This window comes from Schistocerca piceifrons, chromosome 1, assembly GCF_021461385.2.
Source record: "Schistocerca piceifrons isolate TAMUIC-IGC-003096 chromosome 1, iqSchPice1.1, whole genome shotgun sequence".
Taxonomy (NCBI): Eukaryota; Metazoa; Arthropoda; class Insecta; order Orthoptera; family Acrididae; genus Schistocerca; species Schistocerca piceifrons.
In genome coordinates, this window is record NC_060138.1 from 191,945,636 (window position 1) to 191,968,192 (window position 22,557).

A 22,557-nucleotide genomic window follows, 5' to 3' on the forward strand; every position below is an offset into this window, starting at 1 on the left:
ATAGTAAAGGATTAGTTTACCATTGGTATGTTCCTCCCAGTCAAACAGTGTGCCAAACACTTTACATAGAAGTCTTGAAATTGTTGCAACAAGCAATTCAATGTCACTGCCCTGAATTGTAACATTCTAAGGAAAGATTCCTTCTGCATGAAAATGCAAGACCCCAAACTGCTCCATCTGTTACCGAGTATCTCACCAGACATTCTGTTATTGCCATCTAATATCGCCATATTAGCCTGACCTCTCATCTTGCAATTTTTTCTAGTTACTGTGAGTGAAAATGTGACAAAGGAAAGGTTCATCAAGATATCTCAGGCATCCAACGGGTTGTGACAAAAGTGCTTACAAGCATCACAGCCGAAAATTTCCCTGCTTGCTTCCAAAACCTCTAGAAAAGTTGGCAACTGTGTATAGACAGCCAAGGGGACTACTTCAATAGAGGCTAGTATCATTACTTGGTAAGGGCATTTTTCTATTTTTTTTTTTAAAAAGCTGTTCTAGAACTTTTTTCTGGCAAAGCGAGTGCATGTCATACTCATGCTCACTTTGGAATGCAAGACATTGATTACAACAAAGACTGAACACATCACGTGATTCACATTGCATGCATTGCTTTTTCATCAGTGGGTATTTGAGGAGGAGGTGGAACCAAGAAATAAAATGAATTCCTTTCATGCAGCAAGGCTAGTGAGGGATTGGATGCTATGAACTTCATCCAAACAGTGTTTTGAATATGATGATCAACTGTCATCTAGGAGGAAGTGTCAGTTAGCATAGAGCACTTATTTTTTAAAACATTGTTACATTTGATTGGCGATTTTATAGTTATGGACCTGACAGAACAATTTGCTATTACCAAGATATTGTTAAAAATTGTGACAGGTGACAAGATGAGGTATTATAGCTGTGACCAAGAAACCAAATCCTAGGTGAATCAGTGAAAAATTGTTTCATCAGCACTACCGAAGCATGCAAAACACACAATAACCAATATGAAAATAATGTTTCTTTGTTTATTTCTTCAACTGAAGCAGATAGTCCATAATGACTTTTTTTATTCACAGGTACCACATTTGAGCTGCATTAGAACCTTCAAGGTCTAAAATGAGTGCATGATGCAGTGTGGGAAAACTGACATGCATTATGCCAATCAAAGTATTAGATCCTCCACCGAAACATTCCCATTCACACATCAAAAGTGCAGCCTGTTTTAGGACAAAAGCAAAATAACAATGGTTTACATCCGTCTTCTATGGATCTAGTCCCCTGTGACTTTGCCCTGTTCTCTAAAATGAAAAAGACCTAAGTGAGAAGTGTATTCAGGAGACAAAAGAGGTGAAACAAAAACTATTGAAAACCTCTCTACTTGCAGGAGGGGATTTTAGTTATTTTTGGTTCCCACTTGTACAAACAGTTACATGACCACCAGGAGCAGTCACATTAGCCAGCCAGCCAACACAATACTCGAACACATTTTACCACTTGTGTGTTGCTGCCAATGCTGAAGACATCAGAATCTTTCAAGTCCAGGAACACTAGACACTCCACTAGCACCTCTCACTATGGCAACAGTGAACCATCCATTTCCATGTGAGAATGTATCGTTTCACATCAGATTCTTGCTATGACCTGTTACTGACTTCATTGTTCCAACTGTTAACCTAACCTAACTGATTTTTCCAAACTCTACCCCTTTTCCTAAATCTTTCCATTTCTTTTCTTTCACCCCTCTTCCTTCCCCTTCACCCTTTCCGCCAGAAGAAGAGGCCTTTGATTCTGAAAGCTTGCATATGTAAAACCATGACAATCAGTCTTCCCTCTCACCCATCCAGTAAGTCTCCCTGACCTGGTGTTTGGGGTGACTTATAAACTCTACCCCTTTCCCTAAATGTGTCCAGTCCTTTTCCTTCACCCCTCTTCTATCCTTCCACCAGAACATGGAGCCACTGGCTCTGAAAGCTTGCACACATAAAACATTTTTTACATATGTGTTCTCTTGCCACTGCTTGGTGACTAGATTTTTTTATCTATCCATAAACATTATACTGTCAAAAATTGATAATTTTCATTGTTAAGTAATCATCTACCTCCTTTGACATCACTACAGACCCAAGTCCAGCACCACATAAGATAACATTTTGGTTGCAAGACCACCACTTCCTCTTCAACCATCTGATGGCTGGGTTCCAGGTCGTGGTCAGTTCCACTGAGTGTGTTTTCACAATTATTTTTCCTTGATTGCTTAATTTATATTGTTATCCCAGAAATCATTCGTCCACTTGGTAATAGATTTCTTGTTGAATGCAAATTGGTGTCCATTTTCCAGAGCAAGTTCTGCTGCCTCCAATTTCTCAGGATACCACAGGCAGGAACACCTCTTGTGTGCTGTTCAATAGTCAGAATAGCCACTCCAACATAAAACCATCCAACCCACATGGCATTTTGTACATCCCTGGCATTCTGAGCCCTATATTATCTTTCAAAGGCTACATGAGTTGTCAATTTTTGCTGGAGGCCAGAAGACTGAATCGATTTCATACCTCTTTAGATGCAAGCAGAACTATCCTGCTACTGATCCGCAGAATGGAAAAATGCAAGCTTTTCCATGGTAGCTCAGTGCAACAGACTTTTGGCATCTGAAATAGCTTCTGCTTGACGTGCGAATGCCCTCAGAGCAGATCATTTCTGTGCTGGGTAGTGGTAAGTGGTAGCAGGCAGATGTCAGTACATGTTGGTGGGTTTTTAGTAAACAATGTGGCAGAGAAATACAGAGAACAAATGTGTCACTGATATAATGATAAAAGCACCTAGGCTTTACAGTAGCCATGGGCAGGGCAATGTCTACAACCGAAGCTATTGGCCTCCCATCACAATACCATCCATCTGGTTAAAATATTCTCCACCACACAAAAAACACAATAAGGTCAGAATTTGCTGAAATAAATCTACAAGTGTAATGAAAGAACTGGGAGCAGATCCATAGTGTCTTTGATGGGAATGTGCGTGAATAACGAGACCACATCAAAGTTGACCACCACATTTTCTTCTGAAAGGTGCAAATGTTTGATTTGGCTGATGAAACGAATTTTACTCTTGATAGGAGTAACGAGACTGGCCACAACTTTTGCAAGCCTTTAAAAATTTCTTGACATATTTCACCTGCACTTTCACTTAGAATCTTGTGATCTGCTTGTTCCACACCATTTATTATGACAGCAGACCAGATAAGACTGTGGCAATGGTGATAATTCAACCCCTTGTAACTGTCTGACACTCACAGCTGTTGTATCGATAACTGCACATTCAGTTGTTTTATGTCCTGCCCCATGTTGTTTCGAAAGTTTTGTATTTCCACAGTTTTCCTCTGTGATGACATCAGTTGTGTTACTGTGGCTGTGTAAATCCAGTCCCAATTCAAAACTGGAAGTGATATAGTCAGCCACAGATGGATGGCCATTTGCTCACAGCCATTTGTATCCAACTGTTTTCTAATGTTATGTATCCTTTCCCATATCCTCTGTGATGATATCAGTTGTGTGACTGTGTCAATCAAGTCCCAATCCAAAATTGAAAGTGACTTGGTTAGCCAAAGGCAGATGGCCATTAGCTCACAGCCATTTGTATCCAACTGTTTTCTTTCTGTAAAGTCAGTACTGCCACTAGACTGTTTTTTATTTGCATTGTTACATTTACATGATCATGATTTCAGCTTAAAATGCCATTATCAAGTGTTTTAATGTTACACAGTGCCTAAGATGGCATACTGTCATATTTAAAATACACTATTAGACACATTGTCTATGGTTCAATACTTCTGGTAAAAGCCTACTGCTTTATTTTATCACTGAGTATACTCAGCAGTAGGCTTTTATCAGAAATATTGAACCTTAGACAGTGTGTCTAATAGTGTATTTTAAATATGACAGTATGCCATCTTAGGCACTGTATAACATTAAAACACTTGATAATGGCATTTTAAGCCGAAATCTTGGTAGTGAAAATGTAACACTGCAAATAAGAAACAGTCTCATGATGGTACTGACTTTAAAGAAATATATTATGACTGTGGCCTCACATTATGAAAAAATTATCAACTGTTTTCTATTGTGATGTATCCTTTCCCACAGCAGGGCAAAGATGACACGACAAAATATTCTCTTGGTCACAGCAATGTTGATATGGTGGCTCACAAGGGCAAATTGTGGAACTGTCTTCTCATCATGGCAGCACAGTAGGAAGCTGAGAAAACTTAAAAAATTAGCCTTCTTGTGCACAGCTTTCTTCCACTTAGAAATACATTATGTACGAATGTGTGGTTTCAAAATGATATAAACAGATAAAATCGCATAACAGTCACCACTTAGCTGAAATCTTGTGGGTTTTAGCCACTTGACATGTCTGGAAGCTTCAGAAAATTTTATCGATACATATTGCCATGAAACCACACATTTTTACAGATGCGATGCTCTCTTTGATTTGCATAAATTATACATATTGTAGTCCATCTGCCTATTTCATGAGACTACAACAGTACAGTTTGATAAAATGCAGACCTTTTCTGGACAATGACTTAAACTATCACCGATATCTTAGTTTGGCTGGTGTAAAGACATTTCTACCCAAAAAAGGGTCAAAATTGGCCTCATTGATGAATATTTGGTTGATCTAAATCAAACATATATTTGTGATCCTCACCGGGTGATTGTACAGATCAGAAAATTTTGATAGGTAGTGCTAAGATGCTGCTACACTATAAAATGCCCAGCAGAGCGAGGCTTGAGAACTAAGGGCTGTTGTCCTTTCCTGTTGAAGGCCACATACTCTCCAAATTCATCCAATTTTGGGTTTTCATATCAGAATTAGTTATGTGCACAAGAAAGTTAAATACTCGAGGGTTTGAGTTCCCTAACATCAAAAAAAGATGCAAAGTATGCATAGTGAACATGTTGGGCAATAGTGCTAAGTATTTGGTAGGTTTCCCAGTTCTCATACTTAGTTCATGGGTCACCATTATTTTGTAGAGATTCATGTAAAGAATTTTACTGTAGAACACATCTCAGACTTCAACTGGTTCAAGAAAGGCTTATAGGTTGCTTAACAGGTGATCTCACCACCAGAATATTTTAAGCAATTTAAACATTCTGAGGGTGTCTACACCATTTTGGCTCTACATACTGATACATCAGCTCTCACATTCAAATCCTGAAACAGCACTTCAGAATAGGAATCACAGAGCTTAACCAAGCAGCTGAAAATGAAAATTCAGCAGGAAATCTATGGCGTCCACTGAACAGAAGCACATCAAAATATAAATATTTGATTCTTTGCACATATAACAGTCATGAGACCATTGTTGCTCCAGGAGAAGCATCAAATGGATCTCCACAAGGACTTTCATCTCTTTGCACAATTTCACTAAACAGTGAAAAACTTACATGTTTGTCATTGGCTCAGTTGAAATTCTTCCAATCCATACTGCTCAAGTCAAAAGAGAAATGTTCATCAAGCAGTGACTTTAAACTGTTTATGTTTGTCTTTGGCTCAGTTAAAATATTTCCAATGCATATTGCTACAAGTCAAAAGATAACTGTTGTCTCGCCACGTGAAGTGATTTTCCTATTGTAAACTTCACAAGGTATGTGTAATGGGTTATTCCTACTATGCTTGCTTTCTTCATTTTGTTCATCTCTAGAATATTTTCCAATTCTTTCATAACTTTTGACTCACAATGGTTAATTGTCAAGATATCTATGAAGAATAGGAGTGCATTGGTGATCTGGCAATGAGAAACAAAGACTACAACAAACAAAAGAATTAGAAAATACTGTAAAACAACGTTGTTATTATGCAGTTTGGTGACAGCCAAAAAACTCATATCTTGTTCCTGTAAATAAAAAATGAGCACTGTACATACAATTTTATTCTAAAACAGTTTATGTAATTCTCTACAGCTCACACAAAGCAACAGTAAGGTAATAGTCTGCTGTCAGATTATCTATCACAAACCTGCATCGGTGAGCTGAACACTGACAGTAACAACAGTGTAAACATTTACAGCTTTCTTTAAAAAAAATCTTGACTACAATATTATAGACATATTTCACTAACCATTCAGTAAGTAGTATTTTGTCAGCTTCAGTACAAGTAAATCATAGTGAATAGCAAGATTATGATTCATGTGATTCATGAATTCCCTACTGTCAACATGTTTAAAAACCAGTGTTTCAGCAACAATTACTACTTACTGCTTCTGCAATAAGCTTTTTACACAGATTGTGAATGGGAATCAATCCTGAACTAAACAAGCATCACTACTGTTTTGTTCTAATGTAAATTATTCACCAGCCTAACACTTGCCACAAGCTTGTTGAAAGAATATTGATTCCTTTCTGACTGGGCCATCTCAGTTGACGTTTTGTGCAGAGGAAAAATGTGAAGCACAACTGAAAATTTCATCCTATCATACTTGTGATCATGAGGCAAGTGCTAATAAAAATGAATCATCATCAGAGTGCACATCTTCCTCTTACATGCAAAATTGTAGAGTATAATTATCATTGATTTGTGCCTACAATATGTTAATGTAGGTGAATTTGCATTAAGAAATAACGGTTTGAAATCTACACTTCTACCACACAAACCATAGAAGAACAATGACTGAATTAAATCTTATCTTCATACACAAATTACATGTTTTCACCCTTCTAATAAACAGGTTTCAACAAAATGTTGAGTCTAATTCACACTGTTCAAATAAAGAACTTTTACAAGTGTACCATTGACATGCAGACAAACAGGGATGAAAAAATTCTCATTAGTGCTGTTTTATACTTGTAAACTACAGCAAAGTGCAAATGAGAAACTGTGGTTTGGCAACATGGACATCGGTACAGCTGACCAATGTATATGGCTATCAGCAGAAAGAAGCAAATATTTTAGATGTGCACAGTGATTGGAGACCAGTTGTTAAAAACTCAAAATGGATTGTAAACCAATCCAGTGAATACTGCAGATCAAAGCATGACGATTAAAGCAAACAAGATTCAAGTTATTACATAAAAAAAGATTTCACACTGACTTTAGTGTTGTTTACAGTATTAACAGATCATAAAAAATAGCTGTCAACTCATAATTGGTTTAAACACAGTTCTTTAATATACATGATCACCTTTGCAGCTGGTGTATCCTTCCCATGAAATGAAGAAGGAAGGAAACCTCATTTTTAATGTCTTGTTACCATAAATGCCAGACAACACAGCAGAAATGTGCAGGGATCAAAACTCAAATCTTTGAATTCTTCTAGTAAATTATGGAGCCCTCATACATTATGATGATGACAATGTAGGACTAAAAGAAACAACTCACAAAATAGTAGCAGTGTTGAGTTATTGACAGGCAAGCATAAAGAAACTACGACAGTTTCAGACAAATATTTTTTAAGCTACACACACACACACACACACACACACACACACACACACACGCGCACACACACACACACCTTGCTGAACAGTAAAAGTTACATATTGGACCCACCTTGCATTTTTCAAAATGGCATTGATGTAAACATTAGGCTGTGCTACTGATCGGTTCAATACCACAACCATTATTTGTTTCTCACATTCGTTGGCTTTGCCACTCATGACCAAACTGTCACCTTTCAACATAACCTAGACCTCGGGGTGCATTACAGATCACCGCAACCAAGATTTTTGGGGGAGGTAGGTGGGTCCAATACCACAATTTAACTGCAAGAAACCAAAACACTGAAGTGATTAATGGAGGATGAGCAACTTACTTCAAAATCATCCTCATACTCATAGTCTTCATCATTCTCAATATTTGGTTCTTCTTTTGATGCTACCATAGTTGGGGGCATAAGAGGTACAGCTGAAGATGTAGAAGGTGTATTCAAAAACTTTTCGATTTCATCTTTCATTTTCTGCTTGTCAAATGTACCAACATCTTTTACAACTTTCACTTCCCTTGGGCTAAGGGTCCTGGTTCTTGTTCGGTCCCTACTGAGTTTCTGTGGTTGACTTCTCTGATGAGCCATATTTTCCTCAATGCTCTTGCGTGAGTGCCTTTCATAATCCTTTTTATGTGATGCAGCAGGCTCTGCATTGACTGCAGCAGACAATTCATTTGAATCAGTGGTGTTGGTAACTAATGATTGTTTGATTCCAGAAATGGATTCCTTCCCGTGTGTTCTTGATTTGCTTTCATTTCTTTGTAGCTTATTCTGATCTACCTGTCTATATGTGGTTGTTGACAATTTTTGTTGACTTCTTGAATCATATCTTGGAGAACTAGTAGAAGAGGCTGGAAATAATATCAATACAATTATAATTACTGTTGAGTATTTAGTTATAACCAGAAAAATTACAAATACACACAACTCAACTTAGAAAATGAATACTTTTAATATTTATGAACGAGTTCTATATCATGAAAATTAATACTGATACTTTTAAGTTCATAAGACATTTCTGCTTGAAAGGTGACAACCTAACTGTCTTCCTCATGACATTTTATATTTATAATGGTCGTATTTGGGTACAAGATTTAATTATAATTTGTGAGAAAAATATTATATTATTAGGCAGAGAATATACCAATTTAATTGCTGCTCAATTTCATTAGAACAAAATGAATGGAACAACCTTGTATTTCAACACTCAACATAAAAGAATTTCATTGCCTTTGAAATGTCCATGGCAATGGGAATACTGTAACTTAATTTACATGTTATTAAGAAGGAAGGAAGGAAGAAACATTAGTATGTAACATCCCTTTGATGAAGATTCATTAGATACAGAGCATAAGTTCAGATCTGCTGTGCCTATTCTGAAGGAACTATCCCGCGATTTGCCTGAAGTGATTTAGGGAAGCCATGGGAAACCTAAATCTGGGTGGCTAGATTTCAACCTCAGTACTACCATCAAACACAAGTCCAGTGTGTCTCTCAATCAGTTCTTAGGTGCATGCACATAGTGAGGCAATAAAAAGTATATTAACCCTCAGTTTTATACTACTGGTATGTGCAAACATTCTTATTCCATAAAATAGGTAATTATGAATTAAATTGTTAATAATTGTGATGAATAGTGTAATGAGCAAAGTATGGTGCAGAAAGGAGTCCATTTCAGTGGCTGTAAGATTTTTAATGCCCTCCCTTCAAGAATTAAGTGTTTGGTAGATGATGATCTCTTGTTTAAAAAAACCTTAAGGCAGTTCCTATTGCAAGGATCATTTTATACATTAGAAGAGTTCCTGAACTAAAGTGTTTAACATTTTTTGTATTGTAAATTGCAAATGTATGCCCAAATTTGTGTTGTAATACCGAATATTTTTATTGCAAACATATATTTTGCAATATTTATTTCTCTGTAGCACTTATTATTTTGTAATCTTTATCTATCTCTAAAATGTATTTTTGTAGTGGGACCTAAGTTACTGTTTACTGTTTTTTGTTTTGTAATCTCTATCTATCTCTAAAATGTATTTTTTTTGTAGTGGGACCTAAGTTACTGTTTTTGTTTTGTTTTATGTATTACCATAAATTCTGGCCAAAAGCTTGTAAAATTGACACGTTCCATATCCTGTGATAGTGTCACAACATGGATCACCGGAACAAGAGATAAATAAATAAATAAAAATATAAATAAATAAATGAAGGACAAATGTTCTGTGCCCAACATTAGATGGGTGATTTCACTATGCAGTACTCTTCTAACAACTGACTAATATAATGTTGTTCAAATTCACCATCAAACTCTATTTGCTGTTTATTAGCAAAATTCTTGTGCATACTTTTGAAAAGTAGTCTCAGAGCAGGATTAATAATTAAAGGAAAGAAAAGAAACGAAACAACTGACATATTCTAAATAATACGACATAAAGCGGAAAAATCTATGGCTTACTTGGCAGCTGTCATAACTAAGAACTTTCTGTACGGTCGTAAACACGTTTTGCTTATTTTCAGTAAAAATGTAAACGGTTTGTAACAATGATATCTACTGGTTTAAATTAGCATATATGCGAATTGTCAGAATCAGTACATACTTATATATTACCGGCTCATAAAATTATAGCAAGTGTCACTACGCCAGTGCGATCTCTGATTGAAATTTGACACTCACGTTTTAGAGAAGTTGTCGTTTTTTTTGAGAGGCTGTGAGTAGACGTACGTAGCTCTCGAGATGATACGTCTGGTGGGCGGCGTGGTGTTGTAGATTTTTCAGCAGACTGTCCAGCGTTTCTTCTCTTCGTTAATGTTTCCTTCAGTTTGTTTACATCATTACTTACATTTCTTGAAGACTTCTGTTTCAACGCATCTGTTGTATTCCTATTGTCTCGTTTATCTAACGATATTCTATCGGATTTATCAATCTCTCGCTTTTTTACTGGCGCATCATCTCCCCTTCGTAACGTCTTCTGTTGTGATCGGATGTCATTCGTGCGCAGTGATGACGAGTCTCTACTTTTCGGTGTACGTTCGACAGTCGCTTTTTGATCTTCTTTGCGCTTGTCTTTATCATCCGCTGTTCTTTTGCCTTTAGTACCTTCTTGTCTAGAGTTGTGACTTTTAACTGGTGTCGTTTTCTTTGTGCCATCCTAGAAAATCAAAAGGAACATTTTTCACACATGTTTCACACTTAACAAAGTTACGCGCCTATGGCGATAAATGCAACAAGAAATCATACTCATGTTAACTTCTGGTGTATCACATACTTTGTCTGGGGGTGCTGGTTTTCTTGTGGACCCCTAAAGATAAAAAGAAGACAGTATATTCCACACAAACATAGAAAACGGATTAGATAATTGCTGTACGCTCATATGGTCTTCATTTTCTGTTTCTTACCCTATCTGGAGGCATTCTTCGCGATTATGTTCACCCTCCAATACTGCTTCTGAACAAGCACCATGTGCGACACTTTTGAGTGGAAATATGCTGAAACAAACGAAGAGCGCTGTTTATTGATCAAACAGACCAAGGAGGAATTATGAAGTAGCCTGATGCCTCTAATGGATTTCTACTCGTGAGAAGCAGAATTACAACTAAAATAATCTACAGATACTGACTTTGCTATCATCTAATTGCGATACAATACTCGTCTTGACATTACATTAGAACTACCGCACTTTCTCCGCTGCGCTGTCTTTCGCGCAGCAAGAAACTGACGGGCAGTTGCGCGCCACAGCATTGTAACGTGACAAGGGACCGACCAATAGCACAAAAGCAGGGCACGTGTCTTCCCGTTTGCATTCATGTCGCCAGGGCGGCGGAAAGTTAAGACTATATGAGCTTCCTAAGCATTTAAATGCTGCCTAAAATTTGTAATACCTATAGCCCATACTTACTTGTACCAAGGACGCAGCTGGTAGCACTCGAGTAATTTTTGACAGCGCATAAATTTTTGAATCATTGTTTCCAGCGAAACTTTCAAGTTACAATGCTGATATTCTGTAGGCTACATTACGCAATACATTGCATTTTTTTATTGACACCACGTGTGCTATTACCTCACACGAGCGACAAATCCTAGCAGGTCGTGCGATCTGTCCACAGATCACATGTATGTGGGTAAATTGCAGCGATCGATCGCTGACCCCTTGATATTCATATACAATTTCATGAATCGCATGCGACGTGTGACAATATGGCTGGCTGGCTACGATTCATTTGTTTAAATGCAAAATGCATGGTTATCTTTTTTTTTATTTCGCTATGTCCGTGGAAAGTAAGAACTTTTATGTTAGAATTTACAGTTATTCAATAATCACAATTCACTCTTAAAGGCGAAGTTGAAGCCAAAGCCAACACTTGTGTTAAGAAGAAATACAAATGCAATAACCACACATTTTGCAGTAATTAGCAATCTGAAGCTGTATGGTACAAGTGAAAATTCCTGGGAAATCCAAAGCTACAGTCACAATATACACGGCTCCATCTGGCGATTTTGAGTTACTTATGAATCAACAAGACGCATTATTACAGTTTTTAACTTCTAAAGGGAATGAAGTAATATTAAGTGGCATACCTATTCTACAGCTGTGCCACTACTTAATTCCCTTGTCATTTCATATAAACTGGCCCCTCACAGAACTTACGAGTGTTTTAAACCAGCAGTGCTGCATTTAATAACATTTCTATAAACACATCGAGATTTCAAACCACTGCGTAAATACTTGAAGTTAAACCAAAAGACCAATAAATGAAAAACGAACTGACGACTTTAAGAAGTGCAGTTTTTGCGAAATACAGACCAGAAACACGTAGCACAACACAATTGGCGCCAACGAAACATGTATTGTGTAACCTAGTCTACAGTTCCCAAGACAAGCGTTTCAAAACAAGTTTAATAAATGACAATTCCAGTTTCCTTAAAAATATTTTTTGCAAGTGTTAGTGAACAATTGCCACAGTTGCTAAACAAAGCAGCTCATTTTCTACGGTAGAGTAATAGACCTTAAGGAGCGTGACGTTCGAAATAATGAATGAAATTGCTTGGTAGATCGCTAATGTGTGGCGGGTCGAATGGAGCGATCGATTGCACGCGATATAGTCAGCGATCCGTAGCTCGCGTGTGATACCATATAGCGCCCGCTAGGCGGTCAATAATATTGCACAAGAATAAATTTGCAATATTACTGATGTTCTCCCTACACTGCTCAGTAATACTGTCAATTGTATTGTAAATAATATTGCACAATAATACTGTCGTTCGGAATGTCGGACGACGACAATGTTCCTGCTGTGATAATTGTCGTACCTAGTTGTAAGCAGAAAAAAGGTGGATGAAAAATTGGTTAAAAGATCATTCACCAAAACTTGTTAAGAGAACTGGGGTTGAACGAGAAAAGAAAGATAATCAGAACTTACTGCGTGTTGATGGTCCAACAATTGATACGTTACTGGAAATAACCCTCCCCCTACGTTGGCGTATCCATAACTAAACGAAGCACACGTTTGGCGACGGCGTCTCCGGAAGATTGCTTGAATTTGAGCGCAACGGCCTGATTGCGTAAATGCTAATTAGGTCGGAAACAGCACAATGTATCTAATTTTTTCAGAAATTTTTCTTTTTATGATAAATAAATACAGAGTGTTTAAAAAATGACCGGTATATTTGAAACGGCAATAAAAACTAAACGAGCAGCGATAGAAATACACCGTTTGTTGCAATATGCTTGGGACAACAGTACATTTTCAGGCAGACAAACTTTCGAAATTACTGTAGTTACAATTTTCAACAACAGATGGCGCTGCAGTCTGGGAAACTCTATAGTACGATATTTTCCACATATCCACCATGCGTAGCAATAATATGGCGTAGTCTCTGAATGAAATTACCCGAAACCTTTGACAACGTGTCTGGCGGAATGGCTTCACATGCAGATGAGATGTACTGCTTCAGCTGTTCAATTGTTTCTGGATTCTGGCGGTACACCTGGTCTTTCAAGTGTCCCCACAGAAAGAAGTCACAGGGGTTCATGTCTGGCGAATAGGGAGGCCAATCCACGCCGCCTCCTGTATGTTTCGGATAGCCCAAAGCAATCACACGATCATCGAAATATTCATTCAGGAAATTAAAGACGTCGGCCGTGCGATGTGGCCGGGCACCATCTTGCATAGACCACGAGGTGTTCGCAGTGTCGTCTAAGGCAGTTTGTACCGCCACAAATTCACGAAGAACTTCCAGATAGCGTGATGCAGTAATCGTTTCGGATCTGAAAAATGGGCCAATGATTCCTTTGGAAGAAATGGCGGCCCAGACCAGTACTTTTTGAGGATGCAGGGACGATGGGACTGCAACATGGGGCTTTTCGGTTCCCCATATGCGCCAGTTCTGTTTATTGACGAAGCCGTCCAGGTAAAAATAAGCTTCGTCAGTAAACCAAATGCTGCCCACATGCATATCGCCGTCATCAATCCTGTGCACTATATCGTCAGCGAATGTCTCTCGTGCAGCAATGGTAGCGGCGCTGAGGGGTTGCCGCGTTTGAATTTTGTATGGATAGAGGTGTAAACTCTGGCGCATGAGACGATACGTGGACGTTGGCGCCATTTGGACCGCAGCTGCAACACGGCGAACGGAAACCCGAGGCCGCTGTTGGATCACCTGCTGCATGCTGCACTAGCTGCGCGTTGCCCTCTGTGGTTGCCGTACACGGTCGCCCTACCTTTCCGGCACATTCATCCGTCACGTTCCCAGTCCGTTGAAATTTTTCAAACAGATCCTTTATTGTATCGCTTTTCGGTCCTTTGGTTACATTAAACCTCCGTTGAAAACTTCGTCTTGTTGCAACAACACTGTGTTCTAGGCGGTGGAATTCCAACACCAGAAAAATCCTCTGTTCTAAGGAATAAACCATGTTGTCTACAGCACACTTGCACGTTGTGAACAGCACACACTTACAGCAGAAAGACGACGTACAGAATGGCGCACCCACAGACTGCGTTGTCTTCTATATCTTTCACATCACTTGCAGCGCCATCTGTTGTTGAAAATTGTAACTACTGTAATTTCGAAAGTTTGTCTGCCTGAAAATGTACTGTTGTCCCAAGCATATTGCAACAAACGGTGTATTTCTATCGCTGCTCGTTTAGTTTTTATTGCCGTTTCAAATATACCGGTCATTTTTGAAACACCCTGTACAAGCACATATTTTTACTTTGCATGGCTCACATATTTTCGTCCGAGTTCTAACAATAACGCCATTTGACTTCCACCTCTAGTCTCAACAACTATTCGCCAACTGTCAATATTGTGTTTTGGCAAAAGAAGTACTCTCAAACCTGTCAACAAGAGAAATGTGACCGTTACTCGTAAATGGTACTACTTTTTCGAATGAGAAAAGGTTAACAATTCGTACTAAAATAAATCGCCAATTCTGTTGGAATTTTGGTTGAATCCCATAACCCATCGTATTTTTAACACTGAACGACTGGAATGGAAACTTACCAAAAGATTTTATTCCTTTTCTTCATCTGAGCATTGTCAAAGTAATGACGAGCGTACCCTTCAAACAAATGACACGCACATGCCCGACAATGCATGATTCGCGAATAAAATGGTTATTACTGATAAAAGTAAACAATTGATACGTGGCACAACACAATGTCAGTGTATAATCAGCAGCTGAGAATAATGCGCGCGATGGGAATGCGGAAGCTTGTGCGAGAGGAAGAGTTCACGTCGTTCGAAAAACTTTGTCATGAAAGTAGATCTGCCTTTGTCAGAAATACATTTCAACGAATTAAATACATCAAATCTCCACAATCTTTCAGGATACTCATACTTTTGTAATTATCCCGACCACTGCTTCATTTGTGTAGCCTGTAGTGTAATTAGCTTATTAATGTTGATAGCATGTATGCAACCACTGAAATGCTTTTTCTCGTCACGACGAGCCGATTAAAACATAGTTATTCGTGAGGGCTTCTCGACTGTTTCTAGCTTGCAGTGAAAATGTGATTTTCACATGTACACAGTATAATGTCTCTTATTAGACCAAAATCCACATAATGATAGTGAAACTTGTGCACTTCATATCTCGGACGCTTTTTACGAGGCGCACAAAGGGGTCATACCTGTCGAATAACGCCTTTTCGACTTTTTGCAACAGATCGTAGAGATAGGTCAGCATAACAGGCAGCAAGTAGAGAACCTTGTTTTACTTTCCTGCCTTGCTTCTACATCACGTGGTTTTATGATATTCCTTACTTCCTTATTCACTACTCTCACCACGAATCGTCTGTCCCTTCTTACGATTTGGAAACATTTTGGAGGCAGAAGATATACTTACAGCCGCTAATGGCTCTCCACAATCTTTCAGGATACTCATACTTTTGTAATTATCCCGACCACTGCTTCATTTGTGTAGCCTGTAGTGTAATTAGCTTATTAATGTTGATAGCATGTATGAACTGTGCACTGTTCTTGACAAAATAATAAACAAAACAAAAAAGTATACAGATATATGTAACTGAAAACTTATGAACTAACGAAAAGATATGGAGCCCTTAAACGGCGAAAAACAAAACACCACTCAGTGACAATAAAACTCAGTATATCGTAAGGCTGATTTTTCGGATGCGCAACGCCGCGCGACCTTGCGCAGGCGCGTGTCGTGTCCCAGTCGCGTCGCGTCCCAATTTGCGCGGTCCCATTTGAACCTGTGAAGTTACAAAAACGCGCGCTGCGCTGCGTCGCGCCACACGCGTCTCAATTTGCCCCTAGCCTAGTCTAGGCGCAAATTGAGACGCGTATAGCACGTGTTACGAGACACGACACCATACTGGCGACGCTCTGCGCTGACTGAACCGAAGCGCGCGCAACCTTTATCTTTCTCAATCGATTTTACAGAAACTGTTCTCTGAAAATATATGATTTTTGCCTTACTTGTAGCGTTATATGTCAGCTTCGTGACGACACTACGCAAAACTCAAAAAGTTTGCAACGAAAATTAGAGGTCGCTATGATTTTGCGTTTGGTGCATATTACACCATATGTTGCTGCGTATGAAATTTAGCTAACATGCTGAATTTTTGTTTAGACTTGGGAGGAGATCTCTATCTACCTCCGATCTCGAGAAAATGGATCCCATGTAGCGCGCTCACTTCCGATCTCACGCCCGCGAGAATGAAATACTTGCAACATATCTCGTATCTCCTAAACCGCTCGAGACATCGAAACGAAAGTTTAGCGAATGACAGCACACAAGGAGGAGAGTGTTTTGCCAATTCTTAAACACACGGAACTTTCTTATCTATAGCGATATATCACTACTTATACTTCTTTTTTTATTTATTTCACTCCAGTGACTGTATTTTTTAAGAGTTATCGACAGCTAGGGAAACAAGAGCTTCCTAGTATGAAAATAAACATGAAATTTCTTCTTTTATGTTACTGCAAACCGATACTATGAAGTTTTTCGTAAGCTATTGAGCTCTGTGATTGCCAATTACTTGTTTAATGAGGCCCTCCGTTTCGGAATTCTGTCTCAACAGCTGATGTGAGATGAGTTTGGCAAATTACACTGTGACAAAGGAAGTACAATTAAACCAGTCACCAAGAGAAATGTGGCCTTTACTCATAAATGGTGATGCTTCTTCGAATGAGAAAAGGTTAACAACTCACACAAAAACAGATTGGCAATTCTGTTGGAATTTTGGTGGAATCCCCGTAACCCATCGTATTTTTAACACTGAGCGACTGGAATGGAAACTTACCAAAGTATTTTATTCCTTCTCTTGATCTGAGCAGTATTAAAGTAATGACGAGCGTTCCTTCAGGCGGAATGATAGGCACATGCCAGATACTGTTTACTCACCTAGGGCTTGCCAAACTGACAATGCGTGATCGCGAATAAAATAGTTGTTATTGAGAAAACACAACACAATGGTCAGTGTATTGTCAGCAGCGAAGGATAACGCGCGTGACAGGAATGCACAAGCTAGCCATGTGTGCCTTGTGAGATGGAGTTCGAAAAACATTGTCATGAAAGTAGATCTGCCTTTGTCAGCAGCACATTTCAACAAATTAAATGTATCTAATCATAACACTCTCTTAGGATATCCCTACTTTCGTAATAATACCGACCATTTTCTTCATTTGTGTAGCCTGTTGTTGTATAATTAGTTTATTAATGCTGATAATGTCCATGCAACAATTGAAATGCTTTTTCTCATCACGGCAAACCAATTAAAACATTGTTATTTGTGACTGTTTTTCGACTGTTTCTAGCTTGCTGTGGAAATATGTTGTTCACATGCATGTAGTACAGTGTGTCGTATTACATTATTACATCCATATCAGAGTAATCACAGTGAAACTTCTATAGTTCAGATCTTGGACGCTTTTTACCACAACAACAAAGGGATCACACCTGTGGAGATTATCCCTTTGTAAATTTTTGTAGCAGATCGTACTGATACGCTAGCTTACTAGGCAGCGAGAATATAACCTTGCTTTACTTTTCTGCCTTGATTCTTAATCACATGATTTTATAATATTCCTTGCTTCCTTATTCTCTACCCTCTGTCCCTTCTTGCGATCTGAAAACATCGCGGAGGCTTATGGTGCAATTCCAGCGGCCAATGGCTCATCAGTTAGTGAAGTATACATTTTTCTTGACAGAAGAAAAACAAAACAAAACTATGCAGATATAAATAACAGAAAAGTATAACGTGCTAACGAAGAAAGCTGGAGCGTTTAAATGGCGAAAACGAAACACTACCCAAAGGCAATAAAATTCAGTACACAGTAAGGCAAAATTTATCGTATTGGCAATACTACCACTGCTGATATGCGCCGTTCCGATGTGAGCATATGGCCGGGCTACTTTTCCGCTCCCCGCCTCAAATTTCCCACGGTGCTAGCGAGGCAAGTAGATCGCATGTAGAAACATTAGTATATTTGATGACAAATACAATTTTTATAGAGTTCTGATTTTTTTTGTAGGAACGGTACTTAATTTCTTCCACTCCCTTTCCACGAAACAAAAATGAGTTGTGTCTCCCTTCCCGATCCCTCCACCACCCAACTCAGATCTTGCATACGGCCTTGATATGTTCCTTCACGGATTTCAACACCAGCACAGTCACCCTTGCCACCAACAATAAAAACACAGCACTATACACCTATAACAGCTCATGGCTGCCATCTATAGAAAACAATTACAACACTCACACGTTGTGGACCAAAAGTATCATATATGCCCAGTTGACATGGATTTGTCCTATAAATAGTCGGCGACATAGTTTTACTCATATGTATTGTTGGGAACAAGGTAATTAATTGAACAACATGTCCATGTCTCTCTACGAATGATGCATTACATCAACATTAAGGACAATTTCCAGAGTTAAGATTGTTTGATCTGAGGGAGATATTTGGGTTGTCAGACACTTTCAAGGTTCCTATGATAAACGCACCACATTGATGTCAACATTAAACATCTTTTAAAAGCAACTACACGCCACCTTGCCCATCGTAACTAGTCATGTCTCTATTAAGTTTTCTTCTAACCACAACAGCCAGATTATTTTTTTTGTCTGACGCTGCTTCTGCACTGGGTGTGATATATCTTTTAGTGGACAGCGATATTGTTGGTAAACTGGCATGGATTTTGAAGGATTCTCTGATTCTATTTTAAGTGTTTTATGGAAGACATGGCTAATCACTGGCTGAAGTTTTGCTTCCACTGCAACGACACTGTCAGGAGATGCAACGAGACTGGTTCTCGAAATATGTCAGTTTCCTGAGAGGCTACCGTTACATAACTGAGCAGGTTTCTGCGACTTTAATAGCACAAAAATTGTGGCACCCAGTATCTGGGATAATGACGCTGTTGTTTAAGAGTGAAATAACTGCTCGCGATTTGGATTATTAAATTGCTTTTCGCCGACTGTACTGCTAAGTGAAAGGCTGATGATGGTGGGTTAACATTTTATATTGCGTAAATCATGAAGGTGTCAAAGTTGTGAGAGTTTGCTGCTATCACAGTTAAATCGTTGCATGACACATGTACTTCTAAAATTTTCAAAGTAAAATGATTTGTCTGATTTTTCTTAATTGAATTTTCTAGGGAGTTGTGTTTAGACGATGTATAAGCACAATTTAAATAAATGATAAGTGTTAAATTAAAACATTTTAAATATTTCACTGTCACTGTTGTTAATATTTAAATCCTAAGCATTTTTGCACCTTAAAACTATAGGCGATGCAGTTTATATTTATAATCTGTGTGTGTGTATAAGGGGTGGGGGATGGAGGGGGGGGGATACAGTTCCTATGGACATGGAGCCTATTCAGTGAAAATAGTTTATATCAACAAGAAAGGATATATGGAGGCTCACAGATGTCCTCTCCCCCCCCCCCCTCCTCTCCCCCACGACCCACATCCCCCCCAGCATTAGCCCCCCTTGATCGAGTGACAGTTGTGCGCAGTGACACATGTATAGAGATGGAATGTGCTGACATTTCTGCGGTATTGAATACACTTTAGGTACCTTTTTGCTTTCATATTCGTTGACTCGCCAACTCACAACCAAACTGTCGCATTCCAGCCTAACCTAGATCTCAGGCTAAGCTACAGATCAGTCTGTCACCATATCCAGGTCTTTTTTTCTTTCACATTCGTTGGCTCCGCCACATAGATGGCAGCAACGTTCAATCTAACCTAGACCTCTCGATCAGATAGGTCAGTCATCACAACCTGGTGCCCGTATACTACCTGTGAAGAGTCGCTTATACCAGCAAGAGTCCCAGGCTCTGCAGAAACGTCTCTTCACAGAAGTTTCATTCCGCGCAAGTGCTCGAACAGCCCCCATCCCCCCTTCCCCACCGCTCTTCCCCTCTATGCCCCTTGGATCCGTGCCTGTAGGGAGGCAACGAACTTAGCCATAGAACACATCTATCTGCCATTTGTTCCACCAGCTTCAAAAGACGTGTGAGTCCAAACACTGAGTTGATTCCTAAATGAGCCTTAGATTTCTCCTGTAACACTATAAATGTTGTCAAAACTGTATTGTAGGCGTTGGAGACTGCTTTGAAGACAAACAAACGTACTCCGTTTGTATATTCTGTTTTATTGTTTTGTGTTAACGACTGACGGAAATACAGTACACTGCAGACGTACCTTGACACCCGGCTAGCCTGGTAAGCAAGAAAAGATCACCCACGCTGCGCTCTATCCCTCGTCCGTAGTCTACGCTGTTTCCGTGTTCACTGGCGCAGTTCCCTATTGTGCACCTGGCTACCAGCTGCCACTGCTTCCTTCGCCATCGGTGAGAGACAGCTGCTGTCGGCGGTTACCTGGCGAAGGCACCCGCATCCAGCGTTTGTATCCTCAAGGCCGCGCCAAGTGCTTGACGTCAAACGGCTTTCTCTCTCCTTTTGCTTCAATGCGCGGTCTGGAGAGCATTTCTGCAATTAGTAATTCTTCTCTGGCTGTCTTGTGACAACGATGGAAACGAGTAATTTGTAGTGACGAATCACACTGTACCCAATGGCAATTCGTTGGAAGGGTTTGGGTATCGCATTGCCGGATGTCCTGCTGTTACCGGATATGTGTGGATTTTTATGGTCGTGGTTGGCCAAATACATACAAAGTCCGGCCTGTCAGACTTTTACTAGGGTTTTTACACAACAAACGCACATTCCACACTGCAACTTCACTCGGGCTTGTACACAACCTTTTATCATGACTCGTCTGCAAAAGGGGTTCGGTTGTGCACAGTTGCATTCGCGCCCTATATTGAGTAAATAGCCAGCCTTATTACAGCAGTGAATGAAAAAAAAGGTTCAAATGGCTCTGAGCACTATGGAACTTAACTTCTGAGGTCATCAGTTCCCTAGAACTTAGAACTACTTAAACCTAACTAACCTAAGGACGTCACACACATCCATGCCCGAGGCAGGATTCGAACCTGCGACCGTAGCGGTCGCGCGGTTCCAGACTGTAGCGTCTAGACCCGCTTTTTTAAATTTTTTTTTTAAAATCTCATTTTGTTCGCTTTTGATCGTTGCATCTGCTCGGGGCGGACGTCGTAAGACAACTGTGTAAGTTCGTTATTAATCGATTAACTCAGTTTTTTTTTTATTACTGAGGGCACGCAACCCTCTGACCGAACACGCTGAGCTACCGTGCCGCCACACCGCACCCGATCAAAAGACCCCGACATTTGTCCCCTATCCTCTGTCCCGTGTCCGGTTACGTGACACTACATTAAAAAATGGTTCAAATGGCTCTGAGCACTATGGGACTTAACTTCTAAGGTCATCAGTCCCCTAGAACTTAGAACTACTTAAACCTAACTAACCTAAGGACATCACACACATCCATGCCCGAGGCGGGATTCGAACCTGCGACCGTAGCGGTCACGCGGTTCCAAACTGAAGCGCTTAGAACCGCACGGCCACACCGGCCGGCTGACACTACATTAGTCAAGTATATTATTTCCAAACATGACCATCATGCATTACAATATTAAAATACGTAAAACTAAAATACCTTATATTATTTTGTAGACAATCATCAGATTATTTACATATTTAAGGGTACTCCACTTTTTGGCAGTTTCACCCCTCTTCTTTTGTTTAATCACGTCTTTGCCTAAAAGGTGTGGCATACGAAATACTCATTTTGCTCTACATAGATCGAAAACTGAACAGTACCTTCACAATAAAAGACAATAACTCATTATGCAGAGGTTCTCAAACATCCTTACAACTTAATTTCTGTATAAAACATGTTCTTTAATGTCCAGAATATTATCCCTGCTACCATGCTTTAAATTTGAGTTTTGAACTATTTTGAAGAGTTCTTACGTTTATGGAGTACTCCTATTTCAGTGATCAGATACCCAGCAAACCCAATGATTAGCGAAACAAGCACACCTTACATTATTAACATATGTACCAAGTTATGCACTGAGACATAGGCAATTATGTAACTAAGTAATTCAATGTCAATCTGTTATATGCTGCCTCCTCTCTTTATTAAGAATGTGGCTCCATAAATATATTGACTTGTGCTTGCTACACC

At 39.3% G+C, this 22,557-nt stretch overlaps 1 protein-coding gene across 2 annotated transcripts in view; it reads right to left on the reverse strand.

The window, feature by feature from the left end:
• LOC124788213 (cytoplasmic dynein 2 intermediate chain 1) overlaps positions 1-20,788 on the reverse strand; it is a 176,430-nt gene extending 155,642 nt beyond the window's left edge. The window contains exons 1-5 of one of the 2 annotated variants that reach the window (XM_047255396.1): positions 20,650-20,788; positions 10,865-10,954; positions 10,735-10,767; positions 10,143-10,617; positions 7,799-8,322 (exon numbers count right to left, since the gene is read on the reverse strand). In XM_047255396.1, the coding sequence (XP_047111352.1) occupies positions 7,799-8,322; positions 10,143-10,617; positions 10,735-10,767; positions 10,865-10,879 (1,047 nt within the window). In that variant the 5' untranslated portion in view covers positions 10,880-10,954; positions 20,650-20,788. Of the gene's footprint in view, positions 1-7,798; positions 8,323-10,142; positions 10,618-10,734; positions 10,768-10,864; positions 10,955-11,085; positions 11,113-20,649 lie in introns of those variants that run through there. The other variant, XM_047255404.1, reaches the window with a different exon arrangement.
• Positions 20,789-22,557: the final 1,769 nt, after the last annotated feature.